The following is a 13246-nucleotide window of genomic DNA, read 5'->3' as shown; positions in this document are numbered from 1 at the left end:
GTTTATCTGCACAGGGTGAAATCGAAGCAGTCCAGACTTTGAGTCACACGAGTTACACAGAACAAGATAATAAAACAGCGAGCACTTTATTTAGAACCAAGCGCTGATAAAAATATGTATCACTGCAGCTGTGATTCCACATTGGGCCTCAACAGTGAGAACTGGGCATTTATTCCCTCTTCCTGTCACGTGGGTCAGCTGCGCCCGGCCTGGCACAGGAGGGTGCCCACCTCCAGGAGAGCCTCTAAGGACGACGGATGGAGAGCCCTGGTGGAGCGGGGTCAGCAGGCTCCCCCTGCTCCCTGCAGAGAGTGTGAGAGGAAAGGGCTGTGGTGCCATCTCTGGTGTATCTGCTCCGTGATCCTCCCAGGCCACCGCAGTGGGCCCGGACCAGCGACTCCTTGGTGGCAGTGAGTGGAGACAGAGATGTGGAGACCCGCCTGGAGCTCTGCAGTCAAGAAGGAGTCCCCCTTCCTCCTCAGGTCCCTGAAATTCCCACAGGGGATCTGACAGCCACCACGCAGTCCTACATGCAGGCACAGCCTACGAAGCAGTCACCTTGTGCTGGGGCTGAAGGGGAATCAAGGTCCTGAGAGGAACCACTCTCTTCTTGACACGGAGTGACCACAGCATGCTTTCGTAAATGCAGTAGAGCAGCGGGCGGGCAGAGGGCCCGCTGGCTCGGATTAAGGCACTTGTAACAGACTTCCATGGATACCTCGCCCCCAGCCCCGTGGGGGAACATCCCCATTTCTCTTCCCCTCAAGTCCCATACACCCTGCCTCTTTCCCATGCTGGGCAATGAAGGGGACAGGAGCAGGCCTTGAGGGGCAGGGGTTTGGTTGGAGCACAGGGCTGGAAGGAGACAAACAGGAAGGGAGCTGGAACTCGGCGAAGGAGGGGCAAGAGAAGGGCAGGAAGCAACAGCAACAGCAGGAAGGCAAGGTGGTGGCAGAGTCACAGGAGGCCAGTGGTAGTGACGTTTGCTGACAGCAGATGCAAAAGCTGGGGGGAGTGGGGAGGCTGCTCTCCAAGCTCCCCTGGCTGAGATAGGTGGGCGGGGGGTGGGGGGGGTCAGGGGAGCAGAGAAAGGAGTAAGAGGACAAACCAACCCCAGACAGAAGACCCGCAGGGGGAATGGTCGTCCTCCCTCCCAGCTAGGGGGTCTTGTGCAGAGATCAAAGTTCTGAGGGTTTAGAGACAGGGCAAGAGAAGGGCTGGGGGCTGGAAGGAGGTCCAGCGACCCGGAAGCAGCTCAGCTCTTTGGTACGATGAAGGTGGCATTGCCAGGCGTCCTTCTCACTCCTCTTCCACGCCCCGGGTTCCCTTGGCTGCTCGCCTCTGCCGCCAGCGCATCTCCTCCACTTGGCGCTCCAGTGCCCGAATCTTGGCCTCCAGCTGGGCCCCCGAGGCCCGGCTGCCAGTGAGCCGGCTCAGCAAAGCGTAAAGGGTCAGCAAGGCCAGGAGGAGCAAGGCCCTGGTGGAAGGGTCGGGCACCGACCTCACCAAGGCCACAAAGCCGACCAGGAAGATGACCAGCTTCAGGCCCCACAGGATCCGCCCCAACACGGCCAAGAGCAAGCCGAGGATGAGGGACAGAAGCCAGTAGGTGAGCAGGGCCGCCCCTCCCCACAGCAGGAAGGTCTGGACCTGGCTGGGGCTGAGCTTCAGGCCCTGGGTGAGGTGATCTCCTGAAAGGAGAAGAATCACAGAATGAGCCGACCTGGAGTGGTGAAGGGCCGGTGGGGGAGGGGAGAGTTAGAACCCAGAGAAAGGGAGGACCTGAACCCCCTTACTGCCTGCAAAGGAAATACAAATCCTTTCCCACAGGGTCACAGAGATGATAAGCCTGAGTCTCTCAGCTCTGGTTCCTGCCAGCCAGCCGTGGGTAGATGACTTCCCTGGGTTGGGCCTGTTCCGTCTACAACATGGGAGTCAGTCCCTGGGCTGTGGGCAGGTTAAATGAGATACTATGGCTTAGCACGATGCCTCTCCTGACGTGAAGCTAATGCCTGGTAGGCGGTGGTAGTTTTGGGTCTGCTCTTATGCTGGCCTCTGGGGAAACCTGGGAGGTGCCGGGACGCTGGGGAACTAACTAACTGTTTAGGCCCAAAAAAAGACAAACACCCACAAACAGGAAGTGATGGGCCAAGCTCAGCTGACCCAGCTAGCTGTCTGCCACTCACCGTCGAGTCCCAAGGCATTCAGCAGCTGTGCGGAGATCCCAGACAGAGCGAAGAAGCCCACAGAGATGGCTGAGGAGGCGATGCCCATCACCTGAGCTGCCGTCTGTGGAAAGAGCAGTGCTGAGATGGATCCCTAACGAATGAGGCTCTTCTCCTGCAAGCCTCCCACCGCTGCACGGGCGAGGCCCGGCAGGAGCGTCTCCCACTGCCGCTCAGCCAGAGGCTGGCCTGCCCGGGCCGGGCTGAGGGGCTCCTTCCTCAGTGCACAGGGATGGACAGCAGGCCACTTCTCCTTCCTGAACCAGGACCCAGGACATCTGGGCCCTAAGTCAACGGACTCGCTCGAACACTTTGCTGGTGGTAGTAGGTGTATGTGGGCGGGGGAATCGTCAAATCCCTGTTGCCAGTCACCCTGTGAAACTGGGGTCTGCCTAGCCTCCCAGGGAATATGAAGGCGTGTGGAGTAACAGCTGTCAAGGGCTAGGATGTTCAGTGAAAATGGAGTCAGTTGGCTCTCCCATATCGTGGATGTTATCAACGATCCTCTGAGCCTTTTAGTGCGATCTATCAAAAGTACACGACGCCGTATTTGGGGCGCCGCTGGGCAGGAGAGACAGCCTGCTTTAAGCTCCCGAGTCAGCCCTGCCCCAACCTCTACCGGTGAAGAACGGATATTTTGCCAACTTAAGACTTTAGGTCAAATGTAGACTAAAGTCAGGCTCTACAGTCACCCAGTGACATGGGTTTGTAAAAATGACTCATTTCCCAGCCTTTCTGGCAAGAAGGGACAGGAACGAGGGAGGGATGGGGGTGGAGCTAAGGGCCTCGGGGTAGAATTTGAACAATGGGAGTGCAAACTGCTTCCTTTTGTAGAATGTGGGGCTCTCTGCACTGGGGATCCTGACACACAGAAGATACAGAGCCAAGATGAAGTGGCCATGAATGACGTCTCATCCTTCAGCTTGGTCAGTGCACGCAGGTATAGCTGGGACCGCCTTCCTTACCTCAGAAGCCAGGTGCATGGTCTCTGGCCCAACCCAGGCATCCAGCGTTCTCCGCACGGACCGTCCGGTCTGGCTCAGGAGATCACGTGGGACCTCCCTCTTTTGCTGGCCTGGTAGCGGAAAGTCTTGAGGGGACTCAGATGACGCTGAGTGGAGGAGGACAAGGGCCACGAGGACCATCAGGATGACTTTAAACAGATGCTTGCACAATGGCCAACTGCTACTTGAACCTGCCATGCTGGGTCTGTAGGGAGGGAAGCACAGAGTGAGCAGAGAGCCAGCACAGAGACCCACCGTCTCAGCCATGACCTGCCCAGCACCCCGTCCACCCCAGCCCTGTTAGTTGAGAAAGGCAGAACTGGGACTTCCCAACTTAAGCTGAGCGCAACCACCTGATTCACGGATTCCTCATTCACATTCTTTACCACCGGCACACTAATTAAGCAGTGAGGATCACTCAGTGCCCTGGGGTGGATGAGAAGATCTCTTGAATGCTTACTCCAGCTCTAAAAATCTGAACGCCAGGTAGGTTAGTTGGTTAGAACGTTGTCCCAGCATGCCAACGTTGCCAGTTCAGTCTCCGGTCAGGGCACATACAAGCAATCAATGAATGCATAAATAAGTGGAACAAGAAATTAATGTTTCTCTCTCTCTCTCTCTCTCCCCCCCCAAATCAATAAATTAAAAAGAACTTTTTTAAAGGCTGACAAAAAGTCTGAAGGCCTGTCTCTGCATCTTTGGTGCTTTGGGCATTAAAAAAAAAATGCCCTGGCTGGTGTGGCTCAGTGGATTGAGCGTGGGCTGTGAACCAAAGGGTCACCAGTTGAGTGCCAGTCAGGGCACATGCCTGGGTTGAGGGCCAGGTCCCCAGTGGGGGCCATGTGAGAGGCAATCACACATGGATGTTTCTCTCCCTCTCTTTCCCCCTCCCTCTCCCTCTCTCTAAAAATAAAAAATATATATATATACAAGGCTTTGTCCCCAAGGAGTGTATAATCTACTTTCAATGAAGGTAATACAAAAAACCAACTTAGAAATAGCACACAAATAGGATTACCACTGCGCAACAACATAAAGAAAAGTGCTCAGTTACGTGCCCAAAACAAGAATGTAAGTGCATGCATGCCACTTGCTCTGCAGGACCAAGTTTGTGAGGTGGGTGCTACCCTCCTCACCCTTACTGGCACAGACGACGAGAAACTGAGACAGGGGTTAGGTCACTGGGCGAAGTAGAAAGGCCAGGATTGGAACCCAAGCTTCTGCTCCCAAATTGCACACTCGCTGGAGTGAAGGTAAGAGAGCAGGTCTCAACTGTGGCTGCTCACGGGAATCACGTGGGAGCTTCCCAAAGGACTATTCCCGCTGCCCCACGCCCAGAAGTTCTGATGTCACTGTCGGGAGGCAGCCTAGGCTTGGGCCTCCGCAGCTCCGCAGGCGACTCCACTGTGCAAGCTGAGACCCGCAGACTCAGAAGGAACTCAACTCCCCAGCCCTCAATGGAGGCAAAGGGTTATAAAGCACAACCTTTACAGAAGGACACTATTATTAATGAAAAGCTAACCGTGTACCACTTATCTCACTTAATCCTCATAGCAGCCAACCCATCATGGAGGTATTGTTATTAACCCCTATTTGACTGATGAAGAAACCGGGGTGGGATAAGACACAAGTGGAAAGGCTAGGATTTGAACCCGGGTGTGCCTCACATCAGACCCCTTGCACATACTACCCTGCTGGACAGGCTCCAATGTTAGTCTCACAAGTGATTTAGAAAGTCACGCCATAGATTATCTGTGAGCTAAAAGGCATGTGGCATCTCCCGATCATCTCCGTGAATTACTGGCGACAATTCACTCAACCCCACCGTGTCTTGTGCTCTGGTCTCGTCTATTGCATGATGTTATGCCACGGACCAGTTAAGGCCCAGCAAGTTCCAACTTGTTGAAGCAGCTAAGGATCAGACGAGAAGTGTTTTCAATCCCAACTTCTCTTTGTGGCCATGCTTGAAAAATAGCAACCGGCCCCAGCAAACACCTTCTTCATTTCCAGGCTCAGAAATGAACCTGTAGCTCTGGGGAGTTTCCATGATTCAGACCTCATGATCGCAGGGTAAGTCATACCTCTGAGGTGGGAGCAGCCGGTGCTTGAAGTTTCTGCAGCTACCAGGGCACTTGGAGAGCTGGCCAGAAATCAGAGCCAGCAGAATGGAGCGGAGGGAAGGGAGCACGTTTGAGAAAGGGTTATTTATAAAAAAAATATCGAATTTGGGCACTTTCTGGCCCTGAAACAGCTGCTCTGAGTCTCCCCTGAGACCTGCAGGATCAAGCAGGGTTAGAAAACATGCAATTCATGTGGAACGACCCCAGGCTGGGAAGCCGCCCACTCTTTTTGGCACAAATGAAGAACCAGATGGTTCCTGCCTACCCGTGGTTGGAGGTGAAGGAAGCACAGGTCAGTTTCTGGGCTATCTGGGTCATAACCACACCGGACACTTAAAGAGCAGGGTTGCTATATTGGGTTGGATTCTAGATCCAAGGACCTCCACCAGCAGGAATCAGATGCCACCTCCTCCATTCTAGAAGGTCAGGGTGACATGAGCTCCCTGCCCCCCATAGCAGCCTGCTGAGTTCTGCTCTAGCCTCCACTTTCAAGCGGCCACCAGACCCAGTTGAGGGGAGCTGGGGGACCTTGAAATAAGCCCTCCCCAGTGAGGCTGGTATTGCCCTGCCAGCCAACCTTCTGAAGTGCACTGGAAACCTAATCGGACAGAATTATGGAGTGCGCCCTTTGCAGATAAGAGTGCAGCTTACTGGCTGGTCTGTTTCTTTGAATTGTTTCCTTTAACAGGAGCCTTTCTCTCTTCTTCCACGTTAATCCCAGGCAGCGAGCATCTGACCCGTCACCATTACAGCTCCTCACTTTAGCCCAGCCAAACGCTTTTACTAAAAAGGACCCATGGTCAAGAGCAGAAGCAGTCTCGAACTCTGAGAGAAAGTACATCTTAAGTGTCTTCACCTCCTGCAATGCCTAGCCTCAAATAGCACGCACTCAATGATAACAAACTGTGTGTGTGTGTGTGTGTACACACATATATATTGTGTATGCTGCTTTGTAATTTACAAAGTGCTTGTTAGTTCACCACTTCGTTTAATGCTTAGAACAATCTTATAAGACATTGCTACTCTCCATATTTTACTCAGAAAACTATGGCTTAAAGAGGTCGAGTGATTTGTTCCAGTTCACACAGCAGAACTGGGACTTGACTCCAGAGCCCAAAATCTAAATCTTGCCCTTTTGCTCATTTCACACCTGCACACTGGCTCTGTAAAACCTAGTCCCTGCCTCAAGGCAATTATAGTCCTCCCCAATATCAACAAGTTCCAAGAGACAGGACATCTAGACTCCCAGCATGAGCCTACACACCAGGAGATGACCCACCTGCTGGGCTTACAGGTCATGGTTTTGTATCAAGAGGTATGAGGAGAGCAAAACATTGGGACTAGACCTTCCAGCTGTGGCTCGGGCAGCTGCAATATGGCTCAGGCAGGGCCAGGGAAACCCGGCTGAACGTGGAAAACTGCTTCCTTTAACTGTGGTGGTGAGAAGGCACTATACATTTAGGTGTGGTTTGCGAAGAGGGCAGGGTGGGGCGGTCCACACACCCCATGCCAAAGCTTCTTCCTCTGCTTCGTTTCCTTTCACCACATGAATCACGACGTGGCAGGAGGGGCAGCTGACTTAGTGCCCTCTGCTGGCCCTGACTTCCCCATCATTGTTCAGAGCCGCCCCTACAGCGCAGCGATTCTCAACTCTGGTGCACCATCAGGATGTCTGCCCCACCAGGGCCAGCTATGTCAGACTCTTCCAGAGAAGGCTTAGACTCTCGTGTTCAGGACTCTCAGGGATTTCTGAGGCATATAACCATAATCAGTAGTACAGGGAGAAGTATACTCTAGGTAAAGCCCTGGAAGTGTAGCAGTGTACAAAGGACCCTCAATTTTGGTCCCAGGCTCGATCTGCCACAAATTAGAAGCCACTACCTTATGCCCATTACTTTATCTGAGTTTCAGTCTCCTCCAGTGTCAAATAGGGTTAAGCAGGGTTAAGAGCTATTGCAAGTTAACATGTTTCTGCAAGAACTTTGTAAGTTCTTATCTATAGAAATGTTGCAGTACACAAATTGCCAATATACCCCTCATTACACTGTAGCAGAATTTAGCAGTTTGTATGCCTGCCTCCCACTTTAGACTTTCAGCACCTCCGGGTCAGACTTGACAGCTAACTTTTTCTGGAATCCCCAGCGTCTAGCATAGAATGATGATGAATACATGCTTGTTAAATGAATATTAGAAGCCCCCCCCCCCCCGAAGCCGAGAGGGTAGCTACGGAGAGCCCTGGAGAGGAGGGGAGATGATCTTATTTTAAAGTTGATTCAAATTTGCAGCGGCCACCCAAGAAGGGCAGCTGTGTGGTAAGGAAGCTCTTAGACTAGGCGAAGCTGCTACTGCGGGGAATGAAGTCAGCGTCCTGGCAGGTGGGGGCAGCCCCCGCTAACCCCTTGACAGCTGCTTCCCAGCCAACTGTTTGGGGGCAGGGCGACAGGCAAAGGGGCAGCTTCCTAGCCGTATGAGCCCTCCCCAGGGCTCAGCCTCTCGGAGACAGGGTGTCAATGGCATGCGCTATTTCGAACAGCGTGTCCCCTGCCAAGCCCTTGCTGGGTGGCGACTCTGGCAAGGGACCCGGCGCGGCCCATATAGATTCGGGGCACCCTAAGGGGCTCGGAGCGAGGCCGCAGGAGGCTGGGCCATGGAGTGGGGGTCAGGGCGAGATGCCCAGTGCTGGCCTCTTTCCCCACCCTGACCGCCGCTGCGCCGCCGCGCCGCGGCACCTCCGCACGACTTCTGAGCACAGCTCCGAACCCTATGCTCCCGGGAAAAGAGTGCCTCCTGTTACCTAGTAACGACGCCCCCTGTTGCATAGCAACAAGGATCTGGGTCCCCAGTTGCCTTTCCCGCCGTGCGAAGTCCGACCCCTCCCCAGTCGTGCTCTCCGGGCCTCGCGGCTCCACCCCGGCCCCGCCTGCAGTGGCTGACGCCTCCTTCGCCCGCCTGCCCCCGAGCTCCAGTTTCGGCTCGCACTCACCAGCCTTCGGCCACTGCTACTCTTCACGTGCGACTTCGCTAAAACGCGCCACCAAACCCGCGCCTCAGTCCCCGGGCGGTGTTTTATCCTCTGCGCACGCGCGCGGGGGAATGCGCTCCGGTGCCGGCCACTGCCCTCCCTCTCCAAACTGGGTGCGCTATTGCGCATGCGCCTTACTCTTGCTCTCCACCCGCCCCCCCCCCCCCCCAAGCATTCCCACTGGGAAAATAGTGGGATTGGAAGCCCGAGCTGGGAACGGAAGTCTCTGGCGGGAAGAGAGAAAGATGTGACCAAATCTGGCCGTAGAGTGGGTAAACTGGATCTTTGAATTCGAGGTCGAAGCCTATCCGCCTCTCTAGCCCCTAGGCATTTCGGGCGTTGTAGTCTTAAGACCACCGTCGTAGTGCCTCCTGGGCATTGTTCTAACGGAGGGGCGCTCAAGAGCACTTAGTAGTTTGAGAAAGTTTTCGCGCTAAAAAGTCACAAAGGGAGGAGGTGTTAGAGCAGTTAGAGCCACACAACGCTGGGGAAGTGCACCCGCTGTCTCTGAGAGCAGCTCCACATCCAATCTCTGCAGATGGCTCCCAAGCGTTCATTCGATGGTGGAGAAGGAACGAACTCCCATACCCCACTTCTACAAAAAACGGGCGGCGTTTGGTGGGGCGTGGCAGGAATGTGGAATGAGGTGATTCCTTCACTGCTTTGTAATTCTAGCCACGTCGGTTCATCTCTCTGAGTCTCAGTTGTTTCTACTACAAAAGTTCTTAATAATATCCCTGGCTGGTGTGGCTCAGTGGGTTGAGTGCCAGACTGTGATCCCGAAGGTCACCGGTTCAATTCCCAGTCGGGGCACATGCCTGCGTTGTGGCCCGGATCCCGAGTTGGGAGGGGGGGGTGCATGAGAGACAGCCACACATTGATGTTTCTCTCCCTCTCTTTCTCCTTCTCTCTAAAAGTAAATAAAATCTTTTTAAAAATTCTTAGTAGTAGGTGTGGGGATTCAATGAAGTAACAGAGTGTACTTTTTTTTTTAATCCAGGTTGCTATATTAATCACATTGGCTGCCCTGGGAAAGCTCCCCTTTGATGTTAAAGCAGTTCCTGAAACTCAACACTCTAAAACTGGACCCTTTCCACCCCCACCCTCCCACCTGAATCAGCCTTCTAATTCTGTCTTCTTCCCAGATTCTATGCACAGGAGTAACAACTAGTCTGTCGCCTCTCGCAGTTGTTTCTTTCCTTCAGATGTTTGCCAGCGCTTCTGCTTTCTCTGGACCCTCACCACTTCCTACCTCAGCTAAGAGTTTCTTTCTTTCCCAGCAGGCTCTGGCAGCATCCCGGATCCCACCTTCCAGCCTAACATTTGCAACTTTGCCCTTGCTTGTGAGATTGTTTCTGATTTGTGGGACTACCAGTCTCAGGCCACAGACTTTCCTGTGCAAGAAATGTAACTTTCCCCCCTTATGACTGGTTAATTTCTTTTCAACTCTCTTTTCCACTGGAGTGGGAGAAACGATCTCAAACAGTTCAGGGTGTTTACCACCCTTGACTCATGATGAACACACTTTTTGGAAAATTAACATAGGGCCACAGCGGGGAGAGGGGAAGGCTTCATCTAATCCTCAGTGTCAGTTGTTTGAGCTGCATTATCCAACCTGATCCTCTGTCATGTGGAATGAACTCAAAGAGTCTGGAGGCTCTGCTAGAAATAAATGATGAAGATTAAAGGGTCTTAGAGTTTGCAAACTGGGAACATAGCTAAGCAAAACCCCCAGAAGTGTTCCAAAGAAGAAAGAATAGTTAAGAGTTCTTACAGTAAAAAGTACATTCTTGAGCGTTACCAGTCCTACATTCTTAGCGCTCTGATTGGTCCAGATGTCATGTAGTCTGGATGATGGATGCCAGGTGGTCCTGAAGATGGGTGCCAGGAGGTCTGGTTACATCAGTGGTCTGGATATGTGAGTCCTTCAAGGCCTACTCAGAGGATTATCTGGAGTTCTTGTCTATTTCCAGATGTGTATCCTAGTATTGACACAGGACTGCAAGGTTCAAAAAGGTTAAGTTCCCAGGCTAGTTAGAACAAGAATTGAGTCTATCCTCACGCCTCAACCTTCCTAATGTTAATGATTTTAGCAGTTAAAGTGAATCTATTTTATACAGTCCCTATCTTCATTCTTTCTGCAGTCACTTGTCCACACAGTTTGCCACTAAATCTATCCAGGAAATGGAGCTTCTTCTGTATTCCTGGCCAACGGAGTAGAGCAGAGCGTTCCTTGCTCAGGGACCCACCAACAGCACATATCCCCTTCCTACCGTGTCTTCCTTCCCAGCCTAGGTATTCTGTACCTCCTCTGTGGAGAAGGTGACATTGGGGGGAGTAGGGAGGACTCTGAGATCAAGTTCTTACCTGTAATATTTCCTGCAAAGTCAAATGCCCTGAATCCTTTCTGTGCCCACAGGGGCTGGCTTTTCAAGCTCAAAAGCCTTGAAAGGACTCCCCTTTTCCTCCATTCTTTTGTCATAGCCATAAACTCCTCAGCAGAGGGATACCTCTGGTTTCACTCACAGTGGTATCTCCACTGCTTGGTACAGTGCCTGACTGGCACACAGTGGGTCTTCAATAAAGATTTGTCCACTAAATGAGTTACTAGGTCTCTCTCCCATTACTCTGTCCCTCTCTGATCCACCCAGTATCTTCCAGAGGAATCTTCTGGAAGTGTGGTTATTACTCCCTAGCTCAACTGCCGTTCTGCTGCTGATCCCCCCAAAAGCCTAACCACCTCTGGTTCAAGGCCCAAACCAAATGGATCCATTTTAGTTTCTGCCACATTCAGGCACTTGAGATAGATACCTGGCCCATCAGGCAGCCTGTCATTCATCCAACAAGTTAGAAAGCTCCTGCTGTGTCAGGCACTGTGTCAGACTGAGAAACAACGGTGACCAGGAGTTCACATTGGGGGTTCTTGCCATTGCAGTTTACATTCTAGCAGAGAGCCCAGACATCAAACAGATACTTGTTAACACTTCAGTGGTCATAGTTACCCAGAGTGGCTCAGAGGAGAATTACAGGATGTGGTGGGGACTAAACTTCAGTTAGGGGTCAAGGAAAAGACCTCAGAAGAAGCACCATTTAAGGTGAGATTGAAGTTTGCTTTGGAAGGTATGAGGGGAGAAGGGAAGGAGGGCGTTGAGGAAAATGTTCCAGGCAAAAGTACTGGAACCAGCCAGAGTGGGCAGGTACATTTGAGAACTTGAAAGGCCAGTGTGGCTGGAGAGAGATGAGGTGACACTGGAGGTCAGCGTGGACTAAACGGTGCAGTACTTAGGGAAAGAGCTTCCACTACCAGAAACACCCTCATTCAGGTCTCAACAAAAAATGTCACCTCCTCAGAGATGCCCTCCCTGCTTAAAGTAGCCCATCCCTCTGATCCACAGCACCTCCCATCCCCTTTACTCTGATTTGTTTTATTCTTAGGGTTTACCGCCCTGGGATTTTCTCATGTGTTGATTGTCTAGGCATCTATGCGTTCCCCTGCCCCGCGACCCCGGAATGTAAGCTCCGACAAAGCAGAAACCTTGTATTTCTTGTTCACCATTTGTACCTCTAGTTATCACAAAGGAGGCGCCCAATCAATATTTGAATGAATGAAAAGCCTGGGGAGCAATGAAAATGATTTTTCATTGAAAGTAGATGATTGGCTGTTCGTTGGGAAGTGGACCCAATTAGGATGTAGGAGCAATTAGGATGCTATTTTGTTGGTGCAGGGGAGAGTTGATATTCGTCTGGACAGTCTTGCTTGGCTTTCAGGATAATGATGACAAATACGAATATTTACATTGTATTTAACTATGTGTCAAGTTTAGTTGCAAGCACTTTTTAAATATTAAGTCCTCACCTCAACCCTATGAGTTAGTTCAACCTTTATTATCACTGCCCTCTTTCACAGATGAGGGAATTGGGCAGAGGAGTTTCCACAGTTAACCAGCGGGGTGGAGCTGGGATTAGAGCGCACACAATCTGGCTTCCCAGTCCAGGCGCTGGCAACTCTGCGGTACCTGCAGAGTTACGCCAAGTCCCTAATCTGCTCTAGTGAGTATCGGCTGCGGCCGATTGCGGCTCGCAAGAGGCCGGAGAGCCGAGCGGAAGGATCTGCAACTTTTATTCTCCTCTCCAAGCCTTTGCTTGTGCTGCTCCTCCTCTTGGGATGCCCTCTGTTCTCTTCTATCTGCATTTGGCTCCATGTCAAAGTCAGAATCACAACTCTTCAGGGAAGAAGACTTCACTGAACACACCTGTCTGTCCTGTTGCTGGTCTGGATCCCTTACAGCCCACACCACGTGTTCGGTACAGGACTTCTGGGAGTATTTTATTTTATAGTTATCCACAAAGAATTCTACACGATCTGAGTTGGAAGGGACCGAAACGTCATGTAGGAAAGAGGCAGTTCAGAAGCTCAAGACTTGCCCAAGATTGCAGAGCAAACTGGTAGTAGAGGCAGGACCCGAACGGTTTCTTGGCCAGTGTTAGTCTCTCAATCCATCGGCGTCTGTGCTTTCTTCACCGGGTCACCTAGCAGTGTGTCTCAAAGGGTAGTCCGAGAAACACCTCGGAATCACGTGGGGCACGCACCGAAAATACAGGCTTGCTAAGGCTGACCTCAGGAATATGCATTTTAGCAAGTTCGTCAGGAAACTCTCGTGTACACCAGAGTTTGCAAGGACTATGGTCCCATGGTCCAGCGTACACACATCTCAAAAATGTTGCTGAAAGGCTTTAGTTTTCCATTCCCACTGCATCATGGGAAATGTAGTTCCGGATCAATTCTTCTCCGGCCGAGGGGAGCATTTTACGGAAGGAGCCGCGTTGGTCCGGAAATAGCCGAGGGTTCTCTGGCGGGCCCTTTCCTGCCCGGCT

General features: G+C 52.0%; 1 protein-coding gene across 1 annotated transcript; it reads right to left on the bottom strand.

Moving 5' to 3' along the window:
• Positions 1-56: 56 nt before the first annotated feature.
• Positions 57-8487, bottom strand: TMEM109 (transmembrane protein 109). Its single transcript, XM_028515722.2, has 4 exons — positions 8333-8487; positions 3191-3434; positions 2187-2289; positions 57-1691 (listed from the first exon to the last, which is right to left on the bottom strand). Exons 2-4 carry the CDS (start codon positions 3425-3427, stop codon positions 1300-1302), a joined length of 732 nt encoding a protein of 243 aa, XP_028371523.1. The 5' UTR covers positions 3428-3434; positions 8333-8487; the 3' UTR covers positions 57-1299.
• Between the last annotated feature and the right edge of the window lie 4759 nt (positions 8488-13246).

Source organism: Phyllostomus discolor, chromosome 6 (assembly GCF_004126475.2).
Source record: "Phyllostomus discolor isolate MPI-MPIP mPhyDis1 chromosome 6, mPhyDis1.pri.v3, whole genome shotgun sequence".
Classification (NCBI taxonomy): Eukaryota; Metazoa; Chordata; class Mammalia; order Chiroptera; family Phyllostomidae; genus Phyllostomus; species Phyllostomus discolor.
The sequence above is the reverse complement of the archived record's forward strand: the minus strand, read 5'-3'. Positions and strand labels throughout refer to the sequence as shown.

Excerpts from the sequence above, each read along its gene's own strand:
- TMEM109 (XM_028515722.2), bottom strand. The coding sequence starts at position 3,427 with ATGGCAGGTTCAAGTAGCAGTTGGCCATTGTGCAAGCATCTGTTTAAA. Across the intron at positions 2,290-3,190 it reads CCATGCACCTGGCTTCTGAG|ACGGCAGCTCAGGTGATGGG; the intron begins GTAAGGAAGGCG and ends CTCTTTCCACAG. Across the intron at positions 1,692-2,186 it reads GAATGCCTTGGGACTCGACG|GAGATCACCTCACCCAGGGC; the intron begins GTGAGTGGCAGA and ends TTCTCCTTTCAG.